This window comes from Haliotis rubra, unplaced genomic scaffold (genome assembly GCF_003918875.1).
Source record: "Haliotis rubra isolate DU_JTF1 unplaced genomic scaffold, ASM391887v1 Scf551, whole genome shotgun sequence".
Classification (NCBI taxonomy): domain Eukaryota; kingdom Metazoa; phylum Mollusca; class Gastropoda; order Lepetellida; family Haliotidae; genus Haliotis; species Haliotis rubra.
Window position 1 is genome coordinate 89531 of NW_025767248.1, and position 24334 is coordinate 113864.

Here is a 24334-nt window from a genome sequence, read left to right on the forward strand (position 1 = left end):
CAGCTGTGAAATGGACGTTACAAGAGAAAGATCTGCATATCAACATGCTAGAAATGAAAGCAGTGATAAACGCCATACCCCACTGGACCAGCATTCTAAAGAATGCTCATCTAACGGTACACACGGACAACTCCACAGTGGCGTTCTACATAAACAAACAAGGATCAACAAGGTCGGCGAACCTTCTGAACCTTTGCTTTCATCTGTTCAGCATAACAGACAATCTGAACATCCACATAAAAGCATGCCACATTCCAGGAGCCAAGAATGTGATAGCAGACGCACTATCTCGTCCAATTCAGCCATCCCCAACAGAATGGATGCTACATCCAGAAATCTTCAAACAGATCATACAAGAGATAGGAGCGCCACTAATAGACTTGTTTGCCACAAGATTCAACAATCAACTGGTAACATTCGTCTCTCCAATACCAGATCCACGAGCATGGGCAACAGATGCTCTAAGCATCTCTTAGGGAAGGACTAAGCGGCTTACGGCGTCCTGCCACCAGCTCCACCAGCTCTAAGGACCCTAAAGTGTTGCAGAAAATCATGCAGACGAGGAACCTGCAACTGATTTTGATCGCGCCTTACTGGCCAGCGAGAATATGGTTCCCCATTCTCATACAAGAACTAGGACGGCCTCAACTGCAACTACCAGAGTGGGCCGAACTTGCTAGTACATCCACATACAAAGCAGGCACACGGCAACCCCAAAGTGTTCGCCTACACGGATGGACCGTATCAAGGCGTGCTTGAATAAGAGAGGATATTCCGCCAGGGCAGCTAAAGCTGTCACGCTAGCTTTACATTAAGTCAACACGCAACTTATGCGGCGACAAGTGGCGAAGCTTTGAGACCTACGCTTTGAAAACAGGCTTCACAGCCATGAAAGCGACACACCCTCAAGTGGCGGACTATCTTTGTCACCTAAAACAAAGAAGCGGTTAAAAGGGTCAACACTCTCAACATACCTAGTGGCATTGAGCTCAGTTATCACTATGAGGACGAGTGTAAAACTGACTAAGGTACCAGAGTTACTGGCCTTACTACGCTCTTTTAAACTGGAGGACCAACAACAGAGATTTAAAGCTCCGGCTTGGGACCTCAACATAGTTCTACGGCATCTCACCAGTGACGCTTATGAACCATTAGATAGGACATCTTTTGAGTTCTTGACACAGAAAACTCTGTTCCTGATTGCCTTAGCAACAGCAGCAAGGATGTCGGAAATACATGCTCTAGACTTTGAAAGGACACGATTTGATGAAAATCGAAACATCGTGCATATGGGACTGAGATGGGACTTTATAGCAAAGAATCAACTGCCAGGTCAACCGGACAGACAATTCCACATCCCAGCACTATCATCAGTCCTTGGGCCACAGGATACACAGGACCTATCCTTGTGCCCAGTAAGAGCATTAAAAGTCTACCTACAAAGGTCTAGAACCAGGAGACGAAAATTCAAGCGTCTTTTCATCCCTATATCGGCAGAGACACAGACAGAGATCTCTCGCACTACAATATCAATATGGATGAGAACTGTCATTCTACGGGCCTACAAAGCAGCAGGACTTGATCCTCCAAGAGCCTCCAATCCACATGAAATTAGAGCTCTGGCGTCAACACTCGCTCTACATGGAAACTGCTCTATCACGACGATAATGGAGGGCTGCTTCTGGAAATCGGACATGGTGTTTGCCAACCACTACCTGAGAGACATCGCCACTGAAGACGTCTCCGGCATTCACCATTTCGGCCCCCTTGTTGCAGCACAACAATTGACAGTTCCACAGAGGCGCTGAGACAAAGTCTCGCCCTTTTATCACATGACTTGCAAAAGCCAACACTCAGGAGAGTTACAGCTTTAGAGTCCATATGCACGTCTAAGACAGACTAGCATAAGTGATAAGACCCAGTACTTGTAAGGACGTACTCGTACATAAGAAGGATCGCTTCTCCACTTGATGCTTGCATCAAGAGATGGAGTTGCTAAAATCCACATATAATGTTAACAGAAGCAAGGACCGAAAGTTGACAATTGTGGTCCCCCCATCAGAGAAAGCTGGAAGTAAGGGTTACAGCAGCAGCAGAGCCTAGCAGTAAATTGAAGTGCTACCAGGAAGTTCCCATAGGGGGGTATGCAAGACGTAAATCACCAAATTGGAATCCAGAAGTGGCTTGACCCACCACCAAATCCGTAGGATTCTACAAGCAATAATACATGAGTCAGGATAAGGAAAAATATGTAATTTTCTGAGTAAAATTGATATTTTATACTTATCCTGACTCATGAGGTAAGCCCTCCCAACCTCCCCGCTAGGCACTTTGGATTTCCCAGCAAATCTAAATCTAAGTGTCGGAAGACTTGCAATTCCGCCAAAGAGAGTGAGACAACTTCGTGGTGAGTAGTGATCGTCTGCTTTTTGGAAGTGGCGCCAAAAGGAGATTTTCCACGCCAAAAGGAAGGAGACAAGACAACATGAGTGGTGAGTAAAAGTGATTTTACTCAGAAAATTACATTTCTAAAAATTGTTTATGGTTTTGTAAATGGTCTTTGTTTTTGATTTCCAAATAGAAACTTCGGAAACCAATCTATATGCTAAAAAAGGAGAGTTTTATTCAACGTTGTGCAATATAATTCCAGTGGCTATATAGTGATGTGAATGTACATTGGCTATAAGGATATGATATCAGAGACAAGCAATAATACATGAGCTTCAGGATAAGTATAAATTATATCCTGGGCGAAAATATGACCTTGTTTAGGTGGTCATGAAAATTACATATGCCTACTCATTTAGTTTGTCTAAATTGCTTCTAGAATATTCTTATTTACAGACTGCCGCGATATAGCTGGAATATTGCAGAGTGTGGCGTAAAACTAGACTCACTCACTCACTCTAGAATATTCTTACGCTTGACTCCAAATGACTCTGAACATATCAACTCAGTAGCACTGCTTATGGTGGAGGGTTATTCCTGACTTCCAACTGCTGTTAGAATACAGTATTATGAACTTCAGTTCAATCTGACGAGATACAGTGTGATGGAGTGACATGGTTTAACAAAAACAAATTACACTTTCATTTAACAATGGGGCCTTTGAGTGTTGTGGGTTAGGGCAAAAACAGTGTTTCTAACCACAGGCAAACTGTAGCGCAGATAGTCTTGAGAAACACACAAAATTTACCAGTCTTCCTATAAGCGAGTGAAAAGTTGGCAACGTACTTCCCTTGCATCAGTTCGGAAAATATTTTTAATGTCAAAATATATTATGGCCACCATGAAAGGTAGACACCCATTTCCTGACAGGGTTGTGCTCTCAGATTTCAAACCTCATATTTATTTTCTCACGTATAACATATATCATTCAACATTGTAAGCACCACCCATGGCATATCAAATCGTTCTTTGCCACCATTACCCATTGCTAACTTCAACGGAGTGAATGAACATGGGAGTTAACTCTAGATATACCTGTTGAATCACATGTCGGCCATATGGAATACTTGCAGAGTTACCCCCCTTGCTTTCATTCATCCGTTACATCAGAAGTTTTCATGATTTGTCAGTGTTAATTGGTTGTGTTACAGGTCGTTTAGTAAACACATTAGGGCAGCATAAAGGACCTATTTTCGCTCTCAAGTGGAATAAGCGAGGGAACTACATTTTAAGTGCAGGTGTAGATAAGGTGAGTGATAACCGGCCTAATGCAGTGATACCTGTTTCATTTTACTGTTAATGAGTTAAATCCTTGGATATCTGAAGGGACTATTAATTAGCTGAATCCAGGTCTATCTGTTTAAGGGGACTATTAATGAGCTTATTCTTGAAATACCTGTGAAAGGGGACTATTAATGATGCAAATGCCTTCTCATGTCAGCCTTTGCAGGGCCTGTACCTTTTCATGTCACCCCTTGCAGGGCCTATACCTTCCTGTCATGTCACCCCTTGCAGGGCCTATACCTTCCTATCATGTCACCTCTTGCAGGGCCTATACCTTCCTCATGTCACCTCTTGCAGGGCCTATACCTTCTCATGTCACCACTTGCAGGGCCTATACCTTCCTATCATGTCATCCCTTGCAGGGCCTATACCTTCTCATGTCACCACTTGCAGGGCCTATACCTTCTCATGTCACCCTTGCAGGGCCTATACCTTCCTATCATGTCACCCCTTGCAGGGCCTATACCTTCTCATGTCAGCTCCTTGCAGGGGCCTATACCTTCTCATGTCACCACTTGCAGGGCCTATACCTTCTCATGTCACCCCTCTTGCAGGGCCTATACCTTCTCATGTCAGCTCTTGCTGGGCCTATACCTTCTCATGTCAGCTCTTGCTGGGCCTATACCTTCTCATGTCACCACTTGCAGGGCCTATACCTTCTCATGTCAGCTCTTGCTGGGCCTATACCTTCTCATGTCAGCTCTTGCTGGGCCTATACCTTCTCATGTCACCTCTTGCAGGGCCTATGTACCTTCTCATGTCAGCTCTTGCTGGGCCTATACCTTCTCATGTCACCACTTGCAGGGCCTATACCTTCTCATGTCAGCTCTTGCTGGGCCTATACCTTCTCATGTCACCACTTGCAGGGCCTATACCTTCTCATGTCACCACTTGCAGGGCCTATACCTTCTCATGTCACCACTTGCAGGGCCTATACCTTCTCATGTCAGCTCTTGCAGGGCCTATACCTTCTCATGTCACCACTTGCAGGGCCTATACCTTCTCGTGTCACCACTTGCAGGGCCTATACCTTCTCATGTCAGCTCTTGCTGGGCCTATACCTTCTCATGTCACCACTTGCAGGACCTATACCTTCTCATGTCACCACTTGCTGGGCCTATACCTTCTCATGTCACCCCTTGCAGGGCCTATACCTTCTCGTGTCACCACTTGCAGGGCCTATACCTTCTTGTGTCAGCTCTTGCTGGGCCTATACCTTCTCATGTCACCACTTGCAGGGCCTATACCTTCTCATGTCAGCTCTTGCTGGGCCTATACCTTCTCATGTCACCCCTTGCAGGGCCTATACCTTCTCGTGTCACCACTTGCAGGGCCTATACCTTCTCGTGTCACCCTTTGTATCACCTATACCGTCACACTTCACTCCTTGAATGTCCTGCCTTAAACTAGTTCTTAACTGAACTTCATTAAGTATGTGCAAGTCTTTTTGATATAACACATGTATGTGCAAATTTCCAAAGAATTTGATCGGATAGTTTTGAAAATATTGTTGTTCTAAAATTCAAGATTGATTTTCTCGAAAATAGGTTTTTAAGATCTGGAACACTCTGGTTTTCAGGCAAAGAATATTTTGTGTACAGTAGATGTGGGCATAACACCGAAAGAAAGTGTTGTGTAGTATGAAGTATACATGCTTGTGAAGGCAGGCATGACAAATAGGGAATGCAGGTAGATGAGAAACATGTAGTTGGTAATGTGTGGAGGTAGGAACATCATATAATTAGTATATAAATACCTTTTGAGTTACACTTAGGCCTTGCATATCACCAAGATTCCCTTAAAGGACACTTGACTTGAGCAAAGTAACAGAATATATTGAGAATCTGAGGATATCTGTTTAATCAAGCTGTTCCTGTGAAACGTATCTGTTGAATAGTGATGTGACCTTTTTAACATGTTTTTTGTTCTGTTCAGACAACGATAATCTGGGATGCCAGTTCAGGGAACAGCACTCAACAGTTTGCGTTTCACTCGGGTAAGAACAAGGATGAGCATGTCTAAACGGAGTATGTTTCTATGTTTGCACACTTTCATGTGGGGGATGGAAGCCATGGAGACATTGCTGTATGTGTTTGTACAGTAATCATAGGGTCTAAATGGGGCAGCTATTGCTACAAACCTCTCAATCTTGTTTTCTCTTTGAATGTAAAAAATGACTTGAAATTCACACTATGTATTTTATCAGTTCTTTGAAACCCTGGCCTCTAGAAATCAACAATACTACAATGGTAAAAGCTTTTTGTGATGCATATGAACATGTGTGGTTCTGTCCTGTATAAACATAGTTGTAAAGAAACTCTGTATCACACAAGTCATGGGAGACAACTCATACTTTACACAGCCCAAAATGTTAAAGTTTATCTTTTGATAATCTAAAATGAAACGGATGTGTGTGGTCTTGTTGTCAAGGTGGATGTGGATCAGAAGATCCTATGTAGCAGATAGGTCATCCAGTTATCTTTCTTCTAAATACAAGTTTACTTCTTAAAAGTTATGAGCAGTAGCTGGAGGTTAGTGGTCCTAACACTGATTTACCTGTAGGAAAAGAGTAAATCTCACATGCTTTTGTCATGATATGATCACTGCCTCACAGCATCATGTTTGTGTCCTGGGATCTGTGAGGTTTGTGACATTTATTTGATTATGGATACCCCTGTTCAAAAGTTCAAAATATAGTTAGTTTTCAGTAGACTGTTTCAGCATAGAAAATCTGTAAGAGAGCAATTGCCATCTGTACATGTGTATGTTTACTTTCCAGCAAAAACTTTGTTCTTTCAGCTCCTGCATTAGATGTAGACTGGCAGAGCAACACCAGCTTCGCATCATGTTCTACAGACCAGTGCATTCATGTCTGTCGGCTTGGCTCTGACAGACCCACCAAGACATTCCAAGGACACACAGTGAGTGCACCAGGTCCCTTAGTCCCCTCAAAACCACTGTGGACCTCCTATTACAGTGTGCCACTACCTCGGATATAGCTCTTTAATAACTGTATACTGAGTATACTGTGTAAATTATGTGCTGCATGCTTATCAGCTTTTTAAATGTAACATAAAATATTATTATGAATATGTCCATCTAACACTTGATTGCCTGACTTCCTGAAACTTCTTTCTGAGTCCTCAGATTTAGAATTAAAATTGAAACTTTAGAAACCTTGTAGTCGACCAAAATGCAATCCACTTGAGTAATCTTCTCTTGCATAAGTGTTAGGGAATCTCAAAAAATTTCTTCTGGAACACATGAGCACTTCTTTTTTGTTTCTTTCTGTTCTCTTTTGTTTTTGTCCCCTGCCGCAACGGGGGACTATGTATTCAGCGGCGTCCGTACGTACGTCCCAATTCTTGTTAACGCAGTATCTCATGAACCGTTGTACCCAATGTCTTCAAATTTGGTGACAGCCTACATTGGGGAATTACGCAGACACCATTCAATTTTGGTGACCTTGACCTTATCTTCAAGATCACTGCGACACTTTGACCACTTTTCAAACTCTTGTAATCCCTCGCTGGGCGTTTAGAGCAAAGCAGGGGATATAGTATTAGACTCCGTCAGCACGTATGTACGTACGAATTGGAATATCTTAAGAACCATTGACTGGATTCTTTTCATACTTGGTACCTAGGTTCATCACAGTATAAGAAAGGTCCCAGTCAGTTTTGGTGACCTTGACCTTCTTTTCCAGGTCACCAGGGGACTTTAACATTTTACCAGTCAGTGAGATATCCCAAGAACCGTTCACTGGATTTTCTTCATATTTGACACCAAGCTTTATGTAGGGAAGGCAACCGCCTCCGTGGTGTATTTGTTAGAGCGTTCGCCTGGACAGCAGAAAGTCGCGGGTTCGATCCCCGAACGCGTCATACCAAAAGACGTTAAAATATGGTACTTGTTAGTCCCTGCCTGGCGCTCGGCATTAATGGGTACAACAAGGACTGGTCGGCTCGGAGTCAGTATAATGTGTCTGAGTGGGATATTCATGCTTCACTGCGGCATGGTATCTCAGTGGGCTAGCACTATAAAACCAGCTTAAGTCTGGGCTAGTACAAGCAGCCGCACATACACACGCATGCACGTCGTCATATGAGTGAAATATTCTCAAGCACAACGATAAACCCAATTTCACCTCATCTCACCTCATATAGGGAAGGCGCAGGGCCCAGTTGATTTTGGTGACCTTCCTTTTCAAGGTCACGACCACACTTTGAAGATTTCAGCATGTTAGTCTGCATGTTATGCTTGTCAGCAAGATACCTCAAGAACCATTCACTGGATTTTCTTCATGTTTATCATTAATCTTCATATAGGGAAGGCACAGGGCCCAGTTGATTTTGGTGACCTTCACGAAATTTTCAAGGTCACAGCGACACTTTGAAGATTTCAGCATGTTAACCTGCATGTTAAGCTTGTCAGCGAGATATCTCAATAACCACTCTCTTGATCTTGTTCATATTTGACACCAAGCTTCATATGGAAGATGCAGGGCCCAGACGATTTTGGTGATCTTCCTATAATTTTCAAGGTCACGACAACACTTTGAAGATTTCAGCATGTTAGCCTACATGTTAAGTTTGTCAGCAAGATACCTCAAAAACCGTTCACTTGATTTTCTTCATATTTGACACCAAACTTCATCTAGGGAATGTGCAGGGCCCAGTCGAGTTTGGTGACCTTCACTTTCGTTTCAAGGTCACAGCGACACTTTGAAGATTTCAGTATGTTAAGATTGTCAGTCAGCAAGATGTCTCAAGAAGGGTTCACTGGATTTTCTTCATTGAATGTTTTTTTGATTAGCAATTTCTCTATTACTATTTTTTGCATATTTCATACACCATGACATTCATGTCAATCAAGGTCAAAGTGAGTCTTGAAAATATTTGTGTGTTTGAACAGCTAAGAGCAGAGCAAAATGTCAAGAGGGGTTGACTGGTCATGTTTCTGTTGACATTTCACTTCATTTTAAACTACGACCTTCACTTTCATTACTCTTTAAGTTTGATTTGATAATATGTGGCGGGGGATTATGTCACCTTAGTGTCAACTGCTTGTTGATGCAATATCTCATGAACTGTTGTGTCCAATGTGATCAAATTTGGTGACAGCCTTCACTGGGGGATTACGCCGGCAGACACCAGTTGATTTTGGTGACCTTGATCACAAGGTCATCACAACACTTTGACCACTTATCAAACTCTTGTTAATGAGATATCTCATGAACTATTGTACCCAATGTCTTCAAATTGGGTGACAGCCTACACTGGGGAATTACGCAGACACCAGTTGATTCAGGTGAATTTGACCATATTTTCAAGGTCACCACGGCACTTTGACCACTTATAAAAACTCTTGTTAATGAGATATCTCATGAACTGTTGTACCCAATGTCTTCATGATTATACAGACACCAGTGATTTCTTGTATGTGACCTAAAAATAAAAAGTAGTAAATATGTTATAAATATTTCATTCTTCTTTAGTTGCGGGGGACATTGCCACTTTAGTGGCAAACACTGGTTTTTTTTACGTTTTCTTGTTTCTTGGTAAATTCTGAAGTTTATCTACCGTATATTACCGTCTATAAGCTGAATTTTGAGGACCAAAAAAGGCAGTCTGTAGAAGGGGGTCGTCTTATCCATGGGTTACGCATTCGTCAAACTTTTTTCCAGGGGTAAGAAAACATTGTATCACTTCGCGTGAACAAACAACAGAAGACGACTTTGTCAGTAGAGACGTCAAATTTGCAATTAAACATCACTAGACAAGATTTTTTACCTTTTAAGTTCTAAGTTGTTTTTGCTGGGCATTGTATTATTTGCAGGGATTAAGATTACCATGTGTATCTGAGCTGGAAATGGCAATCAGCTGTGCACATGTTTCCCGGTTGACACATGTCATCGGTTCCCAATTGCGCAGATCGATGCTCATGCTGTTGATCACTGGATTGTCTGGTCCAGACTCGATTATTTACAGACCGCCGCCATATAGCTGGAATATTGCTGAGTGCGGCGTAAAACTAAACTCACTCACTCATTCAAGAAATATTCAGTCATGGGGGGCTTTTCAGTTAGTGAAGTTAGTATTCTAAGAGTAAGAATTAAACACGTTTTCAAGCCCTGACAACTTCTAAGATATGTTCCATTGTCAAGTATTTCAACGACTAAAACAGTAGTTCCAAAATCTTTTATGTTCGATTATGAGAAAATGTGATCGATTGCTTGGTCGTTTGGTCACTGCTACCAATTTTCGATTATTTCAATTAATCGGAACACCACTAGTTCCCACATGGAATGGGGTTAAATACGGAAGCCATTTAAATTCACACATTTTTAACGATGTTACTGTAAACTAGCGGTCAATGGAAAACGAGGCGGTAATCAGTTCGTGATTGTTGAATGGGGTAAAATAAGCAAGCCAGTTTGTTGCTACAATAAATATGATATTTAGAGAAACAAAATATATTATGCATTTTCTGTTAACTACACTTCGTTTCGATCCGTGAGTAGACGCAATATATATGATTGTGAATTCTTTGAATAATGTGGACCAAAGTTATAATTATTGGTAACTGCCAGTTGTCTGTGGTCTGTGTTTGCCGCGATTAGGACCCCATTGTGGGGGATCGACTTTTGCAAGAAACATACCATTTTGACGCTGATTTTAAGGGTCAAGTTTGGGGGTGTTTTATCCATGGGGTCGTCTTATAGATGGTAATATACGGTAGTTCCTATTTTTCATCTTGGGTAAATCTTTTGGCAATCACATCAAGTACTAAATATTGTGCTTATTGCAGAAATCTTCAAGATCCTCATAGTGATTCACTGATTGTTAAGATGGTGTGAAGATGTTCCTTTGCTTTTTGCATTTGAAAAATACACACTGGTCATTAAGAATGACCTGAAGAAGAAAATGTTGAAGGTGCAAACTGGGCCCCCAGTGAAGGTTCCTTTGCTTTGGTGGCTGGCAAGATTTCTGACTTTGAGTCGGGACTCAGATGAGCTTACTTATAACTACTCCCAGCATACTACTCCCACAAAGCTGTTTCGGGACCTTGGTAGAGGCCTATCATGTAGGATCTTCATTTTGCCTCAAGATAGACATTTGGATCAGGACACAACACCTCCAACCAAGTCACATCACGCATGGAGCCTAAGTAATGGGCCAGGACGCCAGCGGCCACCATCACTTCATCAGAGCATGGACAGCACTTGCTGTTCCCATTTGTGGTAGGGATGGGAGAGATAAGGCTGCAGGCTCTCTGGACCACTTTATAGAGGATTCACAGGAAGCATGACTTTATGGTTTCAACCTAAAGGCTGAGTTGACAAGAGAGTTGGCCTTATTAACAACATTCAGGGACTCAACTGATAATTTGTCCCAGGCATCAGGAACATGCTACCTTCTGTCATCTGCCAACATATGTGGACAATTGACCAGTGGATCCTCAGAGCCATCCAGAAAGGATATCAGAGGCCGACCCCACACCTCTAATACTTGAAGATAAAGCCCACACATCCATCCCTCAGGAAGCCAAGAGTACCTGCCTTTTGAGGTACCCTAGAAAAACTTCCTCAAGTAAGGATACTCCTGCAGACTGTGTTTTGATTGACAAGGAAGAAAGACAACACGCATTATATTTTTATTCTAAACCTATGGACTCAGAAACAAGTTTCAGGGAAGCTGGCAGTCAAGTGTAAGAGGGAAGTATTTTAAGAATTATTATAAAATTACCACCTGCATTGGATTTGTTAAAACTATCAAATGTCATCAGCCAAAACACATAAAATTACGATTGGCAAATATTTCGTTATTTTCTCTCAAAATAAAAAAAGTTAACATCCATAAATTCTCAACTTTATGCTACTATTTGCCAATAAAATAAACAGGGAATGCTTTACTAATTTATAATTGATATTTTGGTGATATGAATATTCAAATTGGTTGATACAATTTTTACAATTTAAACGGATATATAATGTGAGACACATTCCACTTTCAATAACATAATTTAGGTAAGTGCAATTTTGTTGTTTCCTTTGGTCTTTTACTCTACATGTTTGAAAATATCAGGACATCTTTATATAATAATGTCTGTTGCTTTATTAGGAATAAATGTGGTTCATCTGTTCCTAACTTTATGAAGTCCCAATTATTTGAAATAAAAAATACCCTTTATGGCGCCATATGCTAAAATTAATTTGGCAGGCTGTTTGATTGGCATTTAAGAAATTGGCGAGTGACAATAAGGCAAGATACTTTATGAATGACATCTTGATTCTATTACTGTGAGACATTTTGGTGTGGATCCTTACACTGTCAAGCAATCCTCACTCTTGTCCTCAATATGCTTGTGTTTGTTACTGTGATGTACAGGCCTTCAACTTGCACTTACCTTGAACACCGATGATGACAACTTGGTAGCCGTACAGAGTACCAGTGCTGATACCAACATGGATGTAGCTGATGGTGTTACAAAATATCTTGCTATGTTTTGGTTAGACATGAAAAGATGTTATGTTTGTTACCCTGGGTTTTTTAGTGGTATGAAATAGGGCTGCAATGAATACACTATGTGGCGAATATGATTTGTATCCCAAATATTGGGTAACGAATGTGAATAATTATTCATGAATACATTATTGTAGTTAGTGATTGATGCACAATATGGACGCCCATGTTGACAGTGTTAATTTGTCACAGCAGTAACCAGTGATCTCTTGACACTTAAATTTGGTATATAATAGTTATAATCGACAGTACCATGTGCTGCCTTGACCAACTCACATGACTTGTGCTATTGGAAGGCTAGTACATATTCCATTCTTGCATATCTCACTTTGAAAAAGGACATAATGGTTCAAGTAAAACACACTCCCTTAAAGAATATTCGGTTCTGGTGACCACGAATAGCGAATTGACTTAACGAAGGGCTACGGTTCGATTCACCGAATATGCAAGTGAATCCTAACAGCCTTAGTGTGAAAGTGTATTGTGTTTTTAGTCCTGTCTTAGAGAGATATTACGTTATTTCACATATATCTGTGTGTGGTATGACAGTATATATAGTATTACCATACATGTATCTATTCTCTGTTGACTAAAGTTGTTTAAAGGTATCAGGTAATCTGGCAATTGTTGCTGTAAATAACTATAAATTGTTTCATTCTACCAATCAATTGTCACACATTTCCCTAGAAATTAGTGTAAGGTATATCAAATAATGTTTTAATAGCATCAATAAAACCAATTTTATAAATGATTCCCCAAATACAGTAAACAACTTTTGTAACCAGACAGTATAACTTCTGGACTATATTGGGTAATTCAAGAATGATTCCCAAAATACAATTACAAATATGTTATATTTAGGATTACACTTAAAGTACAGATTCTAGTACTTTTGTTGGGTTGAGTCCCATTCGGGATTCGAACCCACACCTTCAGAGTCAGGAACCTAATTGCCAACACACAAAGTCAGCCGCCTAACCTGCTCAGTTTCAGGCTTTCGTTAAAAACTTTCCATGTTTTTAAGAAGCCAAAATTGCCAGTTCCCTTGTGAGCTCTAAGTTGTTCAAGCTGACGCGATGTCAAATCACTTGATATTCCGAGACTCATTCCTTACATGCTACTTTACCTCACCTCCTTCAGGAATACCTTGTATCAGGATGTTGGCGACTGAAAGCCTCACGTCTGTAAAGCTCATCATCCATGTTTGAACAACTGTTGTGTATAGTGTCAGCGTCACATAACAGGGCATCGATGGCTCTGTACATTACATCGTGGCTATGCTTCATTTCGCTAAATTCAGAACACAATAACATCACCGTGGCGTTGAGTTGCTCACTGTTTGAGTTTATATATTTCACTCTGTCATCTCAGCTTGGAGCTTGACTTTCACACAATGTAATTCACTCACGATGATATCTTTTACTTTGTTGTGAGAAAGCGGGCCTGGATTCGTATTGATGTCATTCGAACATAATAGTAGCTGTTAGATTATGTCAACAGTAAGCGTATCATCACCACTGAACCACATTTCATGTGCTAATGAGCCTTGCCATGAAGACAATTCTAAATCACACTCTGACTCTGTGACGTGACATGAAACACACAAGTGAACTTTTTCATTGGTATTTTGTATGCCAACGATGCAAATTCCAGATAATACATCTGAAATGCACATCAGTTCCAGCCACTGTGGATGAGTACTCACTCTCTTTGTTCAGTGTGACTTGTCGGATGCTCCTTGACTGTGACAATAGTCCAATTGGTGCTCTATACACACAGTTATTTTCTCACAATAGCAAGATATAGCATATATATCCTACTTTTATATGCATCTTAGTTTTGCAACCAGGCGCAGGTTCTTGGCAGGAACTAAGAAATGTTAGAATGTTAGTCTCTGCTCCAATACAAACGTTCTCAACACTTTAGGGGCAGGTAACTCTCCTTACAGTATATTACATGTCAACTGGTTTTTCACTAGTTTCACAGTATGCTCTATATGTCAAAGTTGTGGAGTTTTAATACTTTGTCATGATTGTTATTGTTGTGGAATTTGTTCAGGACAGTTTTATGCCTTTTCCATATTTTATCCTGTTTGTAGGGAGGGTATTTGGAATGTGTTATAATGAATGAGCCTGGGTACAATGTGTGAGGCCCTCATCTGGTCTTTTCTGCCATGTTGTTAGTGGAACATCACAAAAGCAACATAAAATCTCACTCACTCACTGATGGTAGTGTTGCTGAGAATCTATTATCTATAGTATTCCCAGAAATTGAGAGTTCTTTCGGCAAATATCAAATACATGTACATAAACTATAGACGTTTCACTTAATTGAATATGTTGAGATACGATTCTCTTACAGTTTAAGTGTATTTCAGTACTATGTGAAAAGTCCTTTTTTGGTTTCGTCTGTCCTTCATTGGTCCCCACACATTCTCAATAGGGTTAAGATCTGGGCCAGTCTAAAACTTGAAAATTTTGTCTGACAACTTCTGTTTTATGTAGCCCTCAGTGTTTTGGGTCATTATCATGCTGGAAAATCCAATTATCTTCATACAGTGTTCGGGTGGTTGGAAGGAAGTGATCATTTAAGATGTCAACATATCGTTCCCTCGTCAAATGTCCATTGAAAATACACAACCATATCATTCTACTTGATGATATCCCACCCCGCAAGTGAAATTTTGGGCTATGTTTTGGGTGTTGGTAGATAGGTTTCACTGTATCTTTCACCCAGTTCGGAAAAAGCCAGACAGAACTGTCATCAGAATAGTAAACCTTATGCCATCTTGATTTTCGTGAGCCATACACCAGTTTAAACGTCTTGCTTTTTGTGCATCTAGCATTAATTGTGAGGGAATTCCACACTTTTTCACCTAGTTAAGTCTTTGTAATTCTTGTCTGAGAGTTTCATTACATACCTATTAATCATCTCATTTCTGATATTGCCAACGCTTCTCAATTTTCCCCTACTCACAATCTGCTGGCGATCCTTAGTACTGAACTTCCTTGGCCTCCCTGCCCCTGTCTTGTGCTCCATCTCAACTCCTGACTAAATATTCTTTAAAGTTCTAAGCGTTCGCTCGTCACGCCGAAGACCCTGGTTCGATTCCCCATATGGGTACAATGTGTGAAGCCCATTTCTCGTGTCCCCTGCCATGATGTTGCTGAAATATTGCTAAAAGCGACGTAAAACCAAACTCTGTATACTGAAGACAGAGGAATGTCATGTCTACCAAATAACTCTTTTGCATTGGTCACACCCCTTTCGAAATCACCTGGAACCAGCTTTCTTTTCTCTTCTGCTGTCAGATCTGCCATGTCAACAAAGGAAGCCGTCTGCTACACCAGGGGAGATAACTCCTGAGGTAGTAAGGTTCATTCTTGAACCCACAAGAGTTGCTTCCCATATTGCGTACCTTACTACATAATGTAACACCTATTTTACAATTCTATTATCAGTATTAAGACAAAAATATTTTCTCAATACTTTCTAGGAATGCAGTATATCCTGCTTTTAGCAGTTAATATTTGTGACTCACTCTATGTCGATATGCCCATATTGCTTATTGCATTTCTTTAATGACACCATGAACACCGATGATGACAACTTGGTAGCCGTACAGAGTACCAGTGCTGATACCAACATGGATGTAGCTGATGGTGTCACAAAATATTTTGTCATATATGTTTTGAATAGTTATGACAATATACCTTGTATGTTATGCTGTTTTTTAGTGGTACAAGTGGACTGTTTGTTGATTCTCTCCTCCCTACCTTTTTTATTCTCTCTCTCTCCCTCTCTCTCTCTCTCTCTCTCTCTCTCTCTCTCTCTCTCTCTCTCCCTCTCTCTCTCACACACTCACTCACTCACTCGCTCACTGATGGTAGTGTTGCTGAGAATGTATATCATGGTTGTAGCAGTGAGCATTTGTAACTGACCCTGTGTTGATATGCCCATGTAGGTTTCTTTGGGTTGTGTCGAAATTCTGAAGAAAATATTTTTTGCTATTTCCGTAGCAACAAGTTTGTCATTGACTGAAATTGGTGGAAGTACTCTTTTCCGTAGCAGAACTTTAAAACCTTGTAATACTCTCCTTCTACTTTGTGGATATTCAAGAACCTAATGACATAAATCAAGAGTACCACTGAAGTATCCAGTATCAACATTACTGAGGTACATCAAACTGTGGAAGCACTCAGGCAGTCTGTTGTTGAAACAAGCATGTTAGTATATGATTAGTTTACATATTACCGGTATGTTTTTTTTAGATCAATGTGAGAAACAATGTAACATTTGACATAGTCATAACTAGTTGACAAATTCATGAAGAGTATTTTATCATTGCGGGGGATATTGATGACTTTGGCTTCTTGTTACATTCCTTCAAAGACACATTGAACACCGATGATGACAACTTGGTAGCCGTACAGAGTACCAGTGCTGATACCAACATGGATGTAGCTGATGGTGTTAAATATATATTTTGTCAGGTTTTAAATGGTTATGGCAATATACTTTGTACGTTATGCTGTTTTTTAGTGGTATAAGTGGACTCTCTCTCTCTCTCTCTCTCTCTCTCTCTCTCTCTCTCTCTCTCTCTCTCTCTCTCTCTCTCTCTCTCTCAAAATGTTTCAAAATATTTTGTCATGTTTGAATCACTCTCACTCACTCACTCACTCACTCACTCACTCACTCACTCACTGATGGTAGTGTTGCTGAGAATGTATATCATGTTTTTATCAGATAGCATTTGTAACTCTCCCCCTCTGTCGATCATGCCCATGTAGGTTATTGCATTCCTTCAATGACACATTGAACACCGATGATGACAACTTGGTAGCCGTACAGAGTACCAGTGCTGATACCAACATGGATGTAGCTGATGGTGTTACAAAATATTTTTTATCATGTTTGAATGGTTATGACAATATACTTTGTATGTTAAGCTGTTTTTTAGTGGTATAAGTGGACTGTTTCATCATTATCACTCACTGACTTTCTCTCTCTCTCCCCCCTTCTCTCTCTTTCTCTCTCTCACGCTCTCACTCACTCACTTTCTGATGGTAACAACTCTCCCCCTGTGTCAATATGCCCATGTATGTTATTGCATTCCTTCAATGACACATTGAACACCGATGATGACAACTTGGTAGCCGTACAGAGTACCAGTGCTGATACCAACATGGATGTAGCTGATGGTGTTATAGAAGAGTGTTTAGGGATGTCACAATACAGGTGCCTCACGATACATATCATCATACTGTTATGAGATAACAATGGAAACCAGTAGTTAATTGGTAGATGGACAAGTGGAAGCCAGGGATTGTTAGTCCAGGCCTGATTAAGGTAACAAAAGTGGCAATTTAACAAGGGGTAGGAAAAACAAATAGAAGCCAGGGGGGTATTCTTGCCTTCACAACTTAAACAGTTAATAATTCGCTGTACCTTGCCGATTACAGAATGCTGTGTGAATGAACTCTTGGGCAAACATTTGACCAATAAAGTAAAAGTGTAACTTGCTCATTCTCTTTAGATTTTAGCAAAGGGCACATAATTGCAACAACTGTCAATGTAGACAACTTACACATAACAAAACAAGTTGAAATAGCTTCTCACAATTTTATTATTGCTTTAATCTCACTACTTAAAATGTCACTGTTCAGGCTCCACAGTTGACAGTCAACTCATTGACACAAAGTTAGCCAGTAAAGTAAAGCCGTAACTGGCATTGGCTCATTCTCCCAAGAATGTAGCAGTTTCAGACTTTGCAAGTCTCAGTGCAGATGAACTACAAACATCAAATGTTTTCTCATATTTACAATATCCCTAGTCATAAGTTTGACGTTCAGAATTCAACTTGGCAAATGCACCCAAAGCTCTCTGTCATGATACAGACCTTACAGGCTTTCATTATGACTGGGGTCAAGTAGTTGTTTTTTCTTAACTTGAGCGTGGTGGGAGAGTGATGACGGGTCCAGTGTGTGTGTTCATGTTACTTGTACTTCCTGTATATACATGTATACGAAATATGGGCTTGGACACATACTGTTTTTCTATATGCCCTTCAAAGATTTGTTTTGTATTGCAAACGTTTTGAGCACCTGAGCCTCATTGTAAACTGGAAACATACTATGTTTCCCAACAGTAGACATAAAAACTCTGCTTCAGAAAAAATCCATGACGCTACTTTTGGTATCAAGGCACCAACGTATTTTTCAACGATGAATCGGTGAATCGTGACATTACTAGTGTTTATAGTGAATGAAGAGTGAGAATTCAGTTTGATTAATGTTGTCATGTTTGGTTGTTTCAGAATGAGGTGAACGCAATCAAATGGGACCCCCAAGGGCAGCTGCTGGCATCCTGTTCAGATGATATGACATTAAAAGTGAGAACTTGTTTTCGATGTTGGTAGCAGGCTGTGATTGCAGTCACTCAGATAGCTGTTACATCAGCAGTTCCACTCCACTGCTTGTGGTGGGAGTCAATACTTATCCAGCACTGACTGTGTGTAGTTGGTGTCGACTGAACCCAGTACCCACTGCTTGTGGTTGGAGTCAATACTTATCCAGCACTGACTGTGTGTTGTGGGTGTCGACTGAACCAGTACCCACTGCTTGTGGTTGGAGTCAATACTTATCCAGCACTGACTGTGTGTTGTGGGTGTCGACTGAACCCAGTACCCACTGCTTGTGGTTGGAGTCAATACTTATCCAATACTTATCCAGCACTGACTGTGTGTTGTCGGTGTCGACTGAACCAGTACCCACTGCTTGTGGTGGGAGTCAATACTTATCCAGCACTGACTGTGTATTGTGGGTGTCGACTGAACCAGTACCCACTGCTTGTGGTGGGAGTCAATACTTATCCAGCACTGACTGTGTGTTGTGGGTGTCGACTGAACCAGTACCCACTGCTTGTGGTTGGAGTCAATACTTATCCAGCACTGACTGTGTGTAGTTGGTGTCGACTGAACAAGTACCCACTGCTTGTGGTGGGAGTCAATACTTATCCAGCACTGACTGTGTGTAGTTGGTGTCGACTGAACCAGTACCCACTGCTTGTGGTGGGAGTCAATACTTATCCAGCACTGACTGTGTATTGTGGGTGTCGACTGAACCAGTACCCACTGCTTGTGGTGGGAGTCAATACTTATCCAGCACTGACTGTGTGTTGTGGGTGTCGACTGAACCAGTACCCACTGCTGTGTGTGTGTACCCACTGTGGGTGTCGACTGAACCAGTACCCACTGCTTGTGGTGGGAGTCAATACTTATCCAGCACTGACTGTGTGTAGTTGGTGTCGACTGAACCAGTACCCACTGCTTGTGGTGGGAGTCAACACTTATCCAGCACTGACTGTGTGTAGTTGGTGTCGACTGAACCAGTACCACTGCTTGTGGTGGGAGTCAATACTTATCCAGCACTGACTGTGTGTAGTTGGTGTCGACTGAACCAGTACCCACTGCTTGTGGTGGGAGTCAATACTTATCCAGCACTGACTGTGTGTAGTTGGTGTCGACTGAACCAGTACCCACTGCTTGTGATGGGTGTCGACTGAACCAGTACCCACTGCTTGTGGTTGGAGTCAATACTTATCCAGCACTGACTGTGTGTAGTGGGTGTCGACTGAACCAGTACTCACTGATTGTGGTGGGAGTCAATACTTATCCAGCACTGACTGTGTGTAGTGGGTGTCGACTGAACCAGTACCCACTGCTTGTGGTGGGAGTCAATACTTATCCAGCACTGACTGTGTGTAGTTGGTGTCGACTGAACCAGTACCCACTGCTTGTGGTGGGAGTCAATACTTATCCAGCACTGACTGTGTGTTGTGTTTGTCGACTGAACCAGTACCCACTGCTTGTGGTGGGAGTCAATACTTATCCAGCACTGACTGTGTATTGTGGGTGTCGACTGAACCAGTACCCACTGCTTGTGGTGGGAGTCAATACTTATCCAGCACTGACTGTGTGTTTGTGTTTGTCGACTGAACCAGTACCCACTGCTTTGGTGGTGGAGTCAATACTTATCCAGCACTGACTGTGTATTGTGTATTGTGGTGTCGACTGAACCAGTACCCACTGCTTGTGGTGGGAGTCAATACTTATCCAGCACTGACTGTGTGTTGTGGTTGTCGACTGAACCAGTACCCACTGCTTTTGGTGGGAGTCAATACTTATCCAGCACTGACTGTGTATTGCGGGTGTCGACTGAACCAGTACCCACTGCTTGTGGTAGGAGTCAATCCTTATCCAGCACTGACTGTGTATTGTGGGTGTCGACTGAACCAGTACCCACTGCTTGTGGTGAGAGTCAATACTTATCCAGCACTGACTGTGTGTAGTTGGTGTCGACTGAACCAGTACCCACTGCTTGTGGTGGGAGTCAATACTTATCCAGCACTGACTGTGTGTAGTTGGTGTCGACTGAACCAGTACCCACTGCTTGTGGTTGGAGTCAATACTTATCCAGCACTGACTGTGTAGTTGTGTGGTGTCGACTGAACTAGTACCCACTGCTTGTGGTGGGAGTCAATACTTATCCAGCACTGACTGTGTATTGTGGGTGTCGACTGAACCAGTACCCACTGCTTGTGGTGGGAGTCAATACTTATCCAGCACTGACTGTGTGTAGTTGGTGTCGACTGAACCAGTACGCACTGCTTGTGGTGGAGTAAATACTTATCCAGCACTGACTGTGTGTTGTGGGTGTCGACTGAACCAGTACCCACTGCTTGTGGTGGGAGTCAATACTTATCCAGCACTGACTGTGTGTAGTTGGTGTCGACTGAACCAGTACCCACTGCTTGTGGTGGGAGTCAATACTTATCCAGCACTGACTGTGTGTTGTGGTTGTCGACTGAACCAGTACCCACTGCTTGTGGTGGGAGTCAATACTTATCCAGCACTGACTGTGTGTTGCGGGTGTCGACTGAACCAGTACCCACTGCTTGTGGTGGGAGTCAATACTTATCCAGCACTGACTGTGTGTTGTGGTTGTCGACTGAACCAGTACCCACTGCTTGTGGTGGGTGTCGACTGAACCAGTACTCACTGCTTGTGGTGGGAGTCAATACTTATCCAGCACTGACTGTGTATTGTGGGTGTTGACTGAACCAGTACCCACTGCTTGTGGTGGGAGTCAAAACTTATCCAGCACTGACTGTGTGTTGTGGTTGTCGACTGAACCAGTACCCACTGCTTGTGGTGGGAGTCAATACTTATCCAGCACTGACTGTGTATTGCGGGTGTCGACTGAACCAGTACTCACTGCTTGTGGTGGGAGTCAATACTTATCCAGCACTGACTTTGTGTAGTGTGTGTCGACTGAACCAGTACCCACTGCTTGTACTGAGAGTTAACTTAACTAGAATCCTCTGCTTGTGGTGAGAGTCGACTGAATCAGTTCCCTTCTCTTGTAGTTGGAGATCCCGTGAAGGTCTGGATTAGAATGTGCCTTCAGTACCCCATGCTTGTCGTAAGAAGAGGCGACTAACAGGATCAGGTGGTCAGGCTCGCTGACTTGGTTGACATATGTCATCGGTTTTCCAATTGCGCAGATCGATGCTCATGCTGTTGATCACTGGATTGTGTGGTCCAGACTCGATTATTTACAGACCGCCGCCATATAGCTGGAATATTGCTGAGTGCGACGTAAAACTAAACTCACTCACTTGTAGTTGGAGACAAAACTGAACCCATTGCTTGTAGTGGCAGTCCACTGAACATGGCTCATTGTTTGTAATGGGAGTCACCTGAACCAGTACTCTCTGCTTGTCTGAGTTACCAAATATAATTGTGTTGTTGCAGATCTGGAGTATGAAGCAGGACTCGTGTGTGTATGACTTACAAGCTCATAACAAGGAGATCTACACTATCAAGTGGAGTCCTACAGGACCAGGCACCAACAACCCAAGTGCTCCATTAATCTTAGCTAGGTGAGTGATCCAATAGCCCTCATGCCCCATTTATCTTAGCCAGAGCTCTGTTGATCTTTGCGAAAAGGGCCATCAGCTGTAGGGCTCTGTTGATCTTTGCGAAAAGAGCTAACCATCAGCTGTAGGGCTCTGTTGATCTGTGCAAGATGTGCAACCATTAACTGTAGGGCTCTGTTGATCTTTGCGAAAAGAGCTAACCATCAGCTGTAGGGCTCTGTTGATCTTTGCAAGAAGTGCAGCCTCAGCGGTAGGGCTCTGTTGATCTTTGCAAGATGTGCAGCCTCAGCGGTAGGGCTCTGTTGATCTTTGCAAGATGTGCAGCCTCAGCGGTAGGGCTCTGTTGATCTTTGCAAGATGTGCAGCCTCAGCGGTAGGGCTCTGTTGATCTTTGCAAGATGTGCAGCCATCAGCGGTAGAGCTCTGTTGATCTGTGCAAGATGTGCAGCCATTAGCTGTAGGGTTCTGTTGATCTTTGCGAAAAGGGCAAACCAGTGTTCACATCAGTACTACTTGTGTAGTTTCCATGTCCCTTACACTGTCTCCTGGACTTCCACGCTGTTTGTTTCAGTGCATCGTTTGACTCGACGGTCCGGTTGTGGGAGGTGGATCGAGGCACCTGCCTCCACACCCTCACTCAGCATCAGGAGCCTGTCTACAGTGTGGCCTTCAGTCCAGACGGCAGGTACTTGGCCAGCGGGTCCTTTGACAAGTGTGTTCACATATGGAATGTGCAGGTAGGTTCTCCTTTCCCCGACAGGCTGATCACAAGCGGCAGCTAACTGGATCAGGTGGTCAGGCTTAGTTACATGTAATCATGTCCTAGTTGCTTAGATCAATTGTGATGATATCCATTATTTGTTCGTCTGTTCAGCCAGTATAATTTCATACTTCCTTCATATGGCTGTTTCTCTTTACCCAGGTTCTTTACAAGTCTCTCTATATTGCTATTGAGAATTATTGTGATAGAAGACAAACTTGTGTAACATTTTGTTACTTTAATCCAACTGTACAATGTTGAAGGACTTGAAATGACATCAGTGATGGCAACTTGTTATTTCGGGGGTTGCAGGGCCTTGAAAAAGATTTAAAGTTGAACATTTACACAGAAAAATTCTAAAATTTGTCTTGATAAGGCCCTCATTGCCAGTTATTTGCCCTGAAAAGGCCCTAATGTAAGCAAAACGTCGGAAGTAAACTGATACAGGTAAAATGCCTTGCAATGATAATGTGTGTTAATTAATCTCTAATGTAAAGCAAGACTTTCAGATCACCGCCATGTGATCCCTTTGATGGTCGGTCCCACATTTGACCACCAAATGTCAACTGCTTTGGAGTGCCAAATGTGTATGGCCTTAAAAAACTTCTTGGACCTTGAATAGTCCCTAAAAAGGCATTATATTTGATGGCTGATAATTTGTATAAATGCCGTGGTCATACAGAGTACCAGTGCTGATACCAACACAGCTAATGGGAGTTGGAATGGGAACATGTATTTAGCATGAACTAGAATTTCAGCTCTGATTGCAAACTTTTTTTTTGCAGAATGGAACACTAGTTAATAGTTATAGAGGAACAGGGGGAATATTCGAGGTTTGCTGGAATCATCGAGGGGACAAAGTTGGTGCCAGTGCATCGGATGGCTCAGTGAGTAGCTGTTCTTTTACTGTTGTGGCCATTATTGGTGGAAATGTATTCAGTTTGTGGAAAATGTGGTGTCTTCAGTATGAGCAGTGTGCCAATTAACACATGTAACTGTACTTCTACCATATACTTTCAATCATGAAATTAATGTGAAAAATGAAAGTGTCTGTTTCTGATTAAAGTGATACATCCATCCGCATGTTGACATGCTGGAGATTCATGTTAGCAACATACACAACAAAGCAGCCGGTGGACTGTGTTATTTAACACTATGATGTGCAGTAGTGATGGGATGACACTGGTTGAACATGATTTCTACTAGCAGATATATGTATTTATCAAAATCACACACTTTATAAAGAAAATGAAATCTCGCCTTAAATTTTGTGCCGAACACAAAGAGAAGGGTAAACATAAATATGATCTTTCATAGTGCTGTAACTGACATTGTCACACTGTCGACTAAATAGCAAAACTCAAAGTATTTCTTCAGC

At 42.0% G+C, this 24334-nt stretch overlaps 1 protein-coding gene across 2 annotated transcripts in view; it reads left to right on the plus strand.

Moving 5' to 3' along the window:
- LOC124253787 (F-box-like/WD repeat-containing protein TBL1XR1) overlaps positions 1 to 24334 on the plus strand; it is a 70698-nt gene that overhangs the window by 41092 nt on the left and 5272 nt on the right. For both annotated transcript variants that reach the window (XM_046687634.1, XM_046687635.1), the window contains 7 exons: positions 3600 to 3697; positions 5668 to 5728; positions 6532 to 6653; positions 18574 to 18648; positions 22072 to 22199; positions 22768 to 22933; positions 23742 to 23843. In XM_046687634.1, coding sequence (XP_046543590.1) covers positions 3600 to 3697; positions 5668 to 5728; positions 6532 to 6653; positions 18574 to 18648; positions 22072 to 22199; positions 22768 to 22933; positions 23742 to 23843 — 752 coding nt within the window. The remainder of the gene's footprint in view (positions 1 to 3599; positions 3698 to 5667; positions 5729 to 6531; positions 6654 to 18573; positions 18649 to 22071; positions 22200 to 22767; positions 22934 to 23741; positions 23844 to 24334) is intronic.